We start from the raw sequence: 6,000 nt of genomic DNA on the forward strand, positions 1-6,000 counted from the left end.
AGGAATATTATTTTAGTTTGTTCTTTTTGCCACATGCTACCTTATAATGTTATGGATACGGGAAATTGGATATAACTATATCGTTTTATGTTATTCTAGGAATATTGATTTCTTAGTTTTTTTTTATGGATATGGGGAAATGGACTGGAGTTTTTCGCCGTTTACATGTAGGTCCATGATTTCAAATTATTTCTGGAAATAGTCAGTGGTAAGAAATTTTAGATCGACAATCGAATAATAAGGTGGTCCGATCCCGAAATCCCGAATTGAAAGACGCGTCACTCAATAATCTAAAAATTGGGTTACGGGATGTTGTTTCAAATTTTAAGAACGAATAAAGTTGGGGAAATGAATACTCAGACAGGACTGCTCCAGTGCGATGCACCAGTACTTAATTTGTCAGTCTATTGAGTTTTTGGATTAGTTCTAATGAAAATATATTCAGTACTGGAACTCTTAACACCTGTTGTGATCACAAATGACATCCTAATGACATCCTTTAGTCTACTAAAATTATTCCTTTCTGACCTTCAGTATCGCTTTTCACCCCCCAGTTTTTGGTGGGGTTCGTGTTGATCAGTCTTTAGTTTTAAATGTTGTGTTTTGTGTACTATTGTTTGTCTGTTGGTCTTTTTCTTTTTTAGCCATGGCGTTTATTTTCGACTTATGAGCTTGAATGTCCCTCTGGTATCTTTCACCACTCTTTTTCCTTTTTCTGCAAGAGCTTGTTTTTGACCAGAGATCAGTGATGATTACCGGTTATTAGGTTAATGTAATCGAGAAACATCAAGTGGTGACTAAGATGCTGAGTTATATCCGGGAAGAATAATTCAAAAGGAACGATGTCAAGTTATAGAAAATAAGGTTGAGACAGAAAAAACAAATGACTATATTTCGTATATAATTACCATATACAAAAAAAAAAATAAAAAATTTCAGTGTCGAAATTTTAGTGAGGCAATTGCCTCACTTGCCTCAATGGTAGTTACGGCCTTGCCCTAATCAAATGGCAAAATCAAAAGCTCAAACACATCAAACGAATGGATAACAACTGTCATATTCCTGACTTTGTACAGGCATTTTCTTATGTAGAAAATGGTGAAATGAACCTGGTTTTATAGCTAGCTAAACCAATCGATCAAGCGATGGAGGAGGATTTTCGATATGAGACATTTTTTTAACTGTTTATACCATGTATATATCCCTTTAGCACTTGTTTGCCCCTTTTTTTATACGCCCGTTTACGGGACGTATTATGGTATACCGTTGTCCGTCCGTCTGTCCGTCCTTCGTCCACATGTCGTACAATAACTCAAAAACGCTTTTACTAATTTGCATGAAACTTTGGTGAATTGTTTATATCTATTGAAGTGAGTTCCCTATCGTTTTTTATAAATTTTACATTTTACGTTTCGGAGTTATGGGGTGTTATTCATTAAAAAGGGTGATTTTCCAGTTTTCGGACAATAACTCAAAAATGCTTTAAGCAGTTTTCATGAAACTTAGGTGAATTGTTAATATCTGTTGACGTGAGCTGCCTTTCGATTTTCATAAGTTTTAGATTTTACGTTTCCGAGTTATAGGGTTTAATTAATTGAAAAAAGGGGATTTTCCAGTTTTCAGACAATAACTTAAAAATGCTTTAAGCTGTTTTCATGAAACTTTGATGAATTATTTATATCTATTGAAATGAGCTGCCTTTCGATTTATATAAATTTTAGATTTTACCTCCGAGTTATGGGGTTTTATTCATTAAAAAAGGGGGATTTTCCTGTTTTCGGACAATAACTCAAAAGTGCTTTGAGCCGTTTTCATGAAACTTTGATGACTGCTTTATTTCTATTGATGTGAGCTCCCTTTCGTTCTTTTATAAATTTCTGACATTTAGGAGTTATGGAACTTAATTCTTTGAAAAAGCGACGGGCGTATCGTGTGCTCATGGCGCAGCTGTTTATTAAATATGGTAAATTATTTTCTCCTGACATTGACAACAATCGATGTGTAATTTAAACAATGAAAAGCAAAATGATCCCTATTTGCAGATGTTATTAAATAGGGCAACTTCAATAAAAGACTGGTTGCTGACCAATATGATATTAATTGTAGTTAAAAATGACGACAAAAATTCCTTCACCTATAAACGACTAATCTGTTATATTTTTGACATATAAATGTTGATTCATAAATTAACATATTGCTTTTAGCGCAATTTTATCAATTTTGAGAGATTTTTTCAGAATTGCAATTTTCGTGTAAATAATATTGCGCAATTAACATTTTAATGTGCATTTGATTTGGAATTATGGTATTCCGTTCTATTATGTTCATATATTTTTTAGAAAAAAGTATCATACAAGAACCAGCAATGGACATTTTGTTTAATTCTTGCGAAATTTATGAATGTAGATGTTTGACCTTTGAGCTTGATGTAACGAAAATTGCACCATACGAATTATTGACGACCGGGGAAAACAGAAAGTATAGATACTAAGCTTTCTAATGATACATGTATATGATATAGCCGTATGTTAGGTGGGTGCATTTAAGTCGTTCACTAAGCGTCTTTTTCGAAAAATGTCATTCGCCTATTACAACTTTTCTATATACACTCAGCACCATCGTATGTCATTTACACATATTAATTGTTGAGAGACACTCTTGCATGTTCAAACTGTACGGACTTCAATATCAGGGTTTGATCGAGCAGGACTATAGAGAAGAACAACCGAAATCAATTCTACATAAGGAATCGATACGATGTGTCAAACACAAGCGACATGTTTTAGCGTTCTTAGTTCCTTTGATTTTAGAACAGTTTTTTATCTAGAATTTTACAGTTTGTGTCCTGTTGAAAGTTATTTTACTATTATAAACCCAAAGTAAAACATCAATATTTTTCGGAATAGGATTAAAAGTGTTTACGGTTTAGGGTAAAACGTTTCAGTTATCTCTTTTTTTATGAAATGCACTTTTTTAATTACTTTCTCAATTTTACATATCTTCGTTTCATATTTGACTATTTTTTTTCAATTGGGGTCGAAGTTGCAGTCTATCGATTGTCAGCTAGTCGGAGGTTAACGGCGTACATGTGTTTGGCTAAAGTCACTGAGGAATTAGTTAAATCTTAATCATACACTCATAAAATTGATATACAGTGCAAGTGGTCTCCTCAAATGAGCATATACAGAGCCTCTGTAGTATCTGTTTTCACATCGTCTTTATCTTGTGACTAGTTGTCTTTCAATTAATAGACTGTTTAAAAACCAAAAATATTTTAATGAAGACATCTTTTTGTTTTCTCTGCACACCCGTTCATTCGATTGTTTATGCAACTTACTCGTGCAATATATTTTTTGTGTAGTAGGAATGACTTGTTTATCATTTGTTTGACTTTTATATTGTCCCCAAACGGAATGATTGAAAGTACACGGTCCAAAAATTAATGTAATATGTTTCTTTCAGAGCAATTTTCGTTCCTTGTTACTAAAAGATGTGCAGAACATTTGCTTGCAGGCCGAAAGTTATCGATGGGAGTTTCATCAATTAAAATACAGCTATAATTGAGAAAACTCTTTATTTGACATTAAAGGTATGAATAACGAATTGTCAAGTCATCCTTGTCTTAATTTTTGGATGGAATATGTAAAAGCAATTGGTAAAAGCTCAAACTTTATTTAATGATGTTCGGAGAGACAGACAGGGTCACGGCAGCCATAAAAAACATCAAGAAAAAGAATGTGTCCATAGTACACGAATGCCCCACTCGCTTTATCATTTTCTATGTTCAGTGGACCGTGAAATTGGGATCAAAACTCTAAATTTGGCATTAAAATTAGAAAGATCATATCATAGGAAATATGTGTACTAAGTTTCAGATTGACTGAACTTCAACTTCATCAAAAACTACCTTGATAAAAAATTTTAACCCGAAGCAGGACAGATGGACGAACGGACGGACGAACGAACGGACGTACGAACGAAAAGACGGACGAACGAACGGACGAACAAACGAACGAACGGAAGCACTGACCGAAAAACATAATGCCCATAGATGGGACATAAAAATATTGGCTTTTCATTGATACATATAGTTTTTGACAAATTATACATTCATTCTAAGCAAGCTTTAGTTGAAGAATTTCATTCCAGAGTAGAAAATCAAATCTGTTTTGAGACGACAAGGCCAAAGCTTAAATAATAATAAAAGAAAGTGGCCTTATCAATGATTTTGGTTTTTGTGATCCTTGCTTTGAATTTCATTGACGTATACACCACATGTTGTGTGTTCATGTGCAATTAGTTTCATGTTGTATAAAAAAATACTGCTTCTATTCACCAATAACTACTCTTAATTAAGTTATCATAACTTACATGTAATGTACTATCAGCCTTCTGGCATTTCGATGGCCTTCACAGTAGGTCATGTTTCGTACTTTTATTCTCATTTTATCACTTTCGGTACAAGTTCTGCATCTTATCAGAAAATGTAATTGTATACACCTATACTGTATTCTTATACTATTGGTTACTCATTTACGTATCAAGTAACCTTTTCACTGATCTTGTTTACTTAATTGAGGATGTTTTTAAATCGTCGACCCATGTAAATATAAAAGATTGATACATATGCGGATGGTGGTCTCCAGAACTTATAAATCCCCAGTAAAAGTAACGTTTCAGTGGTAGATAATCAAAGTAAAACTTCTCATGTTGCTCTTTAGTAGGAATTTCTTTGATAGCTTTTAGCAAGTACATTCAATGCCTGATATCGATACTTTTGTACAACCAGTAAGGAAAGAATATATGGGGAGCTGTTTACATAAAAAGGTCTTCAATCGTTAATAATGTGAATTACCAGTACGCTGTGAATACATCATGTTTACCAGTTATATGATTATGCTCATCTTATGACTCCATATATTTTTATATTTTTAGCCGATGCAAATATGAACACAAATAGAAAGATCAACATAAACATCAAGAAATCCGTCAGGAAAATCATGCGATGAACATTAATTGTTGGTTTTATTTCGAGACTAATGTGTTCTCTCATTATGTTTCAACATATTCAAGATATAATCATTAAATAGGATCTTCGATGTTGGAGCCATTGACTTTTGTTTGTCTGTACAATATGTCTATTTGTTGACAGTTTGTTTAATCTATCGCACGCTTGCAATATGATTTAATACATTTGCTAAGGATCATTCGAAAATCTGTTTAGTATATTAAGAAAGTATTGCATTTTTTTTCCAGAGTATTGTCCTTTTTATCTCTAATCATAAATTACTTTATGCAATTTTTAAACCGATAACGCAGCATAATTTTGAGAAAACAGATCACTAGCAATGAGTCAAATAACAGTCTTCAGATGGTCACAAGACAATAAAGTCATACATCATTCATAATATATCTGATGCATATTGGACTTTTAATATAATGTGCATTGTAAAGATTGTTCTCAATCTTAATTTCAACTATAGTTTTTAGATATTCAATATATGCAAAAAACCTTTGCCAGTATTTTCTAACAAAATAATAACTAAAATCTTCAGGAAATAGAAATTATATTATTATTAAATCAATACAATAAAAAGAAGTACAATAGATATGCTTCAATGGTTTTTTGGTATATGTGTTTTTATGTCAAAATATTTACCTATATTCTCTGATGCACAGTTCGAACTCGTTTTGACAGTTCGAAATCCCCTTTTTATACAACCAAGCACACTTACGATTGCGTATGAGAAAATAGGTCGCTAACGTTTAAAATTAATCATGTGTATCACTGTCAATACGTACAAAAATATTGGATCAGATAGAAAACAAGCACGATTTCATCCGTCTTATCACCGATTCAGCAATATAAAACAGGTAAATAGCGAAGGATTAAATAAAAGTATGAAAAACAAAAGTTGTTATGCGTAGTCCACAAGTTGGCGGAACTTCGTAACGCTAAATCGGCAACTGTCAAATTTGCCTGGCACGACGTTACGTTCA

At 32.8% G+C, this 6,000-nt stretch overlaps 1 protein-coding gene across 2 annotated transcripts in view; it reads left to right on the plus strand.

Annotated features, from left to right (window-relative positions):
• LOC127735565 (uncharacterized) overlaps nucleotides 1-5,619 on the plus strand; it is a 38,323-nt gene extending 32,704 nt beyond the window's left edge. For both annotated transcript variants that reach the window (XM_052245802.1, XM_052245801.1), the window contains exons 12-13: nucleotides 3,463-3,589; nucleotides 4,936-5,619. In XM_052245802.1, the coding sequence (XP_052101762.1) occupies nucleotides 3,463-3,564 (102 nt within the window). In that variant the 3' untranslated portion in view covers nucleotides 3,565-3,589; nucleotides 4,936-5,619. The remainder of the gene's footprint in view (nucleotides 1-3,462; nucleotides 3,590-4,935) is intronic.
• Nucleotides 5,620-6,000: the final 381 nt, after the last annotated feature.

Source organism: Mytilus californianus, unplaced genomic scaffold (genome assembly GCF_021869535.1).
Source record: "Mytilus californianus isolate M0D057914Y unplaced genomic scaffold, xbMytCali1.0.p SCAF_3, whole genome shotgun sequence".
NCBI lineage: Eukaryota > Metazoa > Mollusca > Bivalvia > Mytilida > Mytilidae > Mytilus > Mytilus californianus.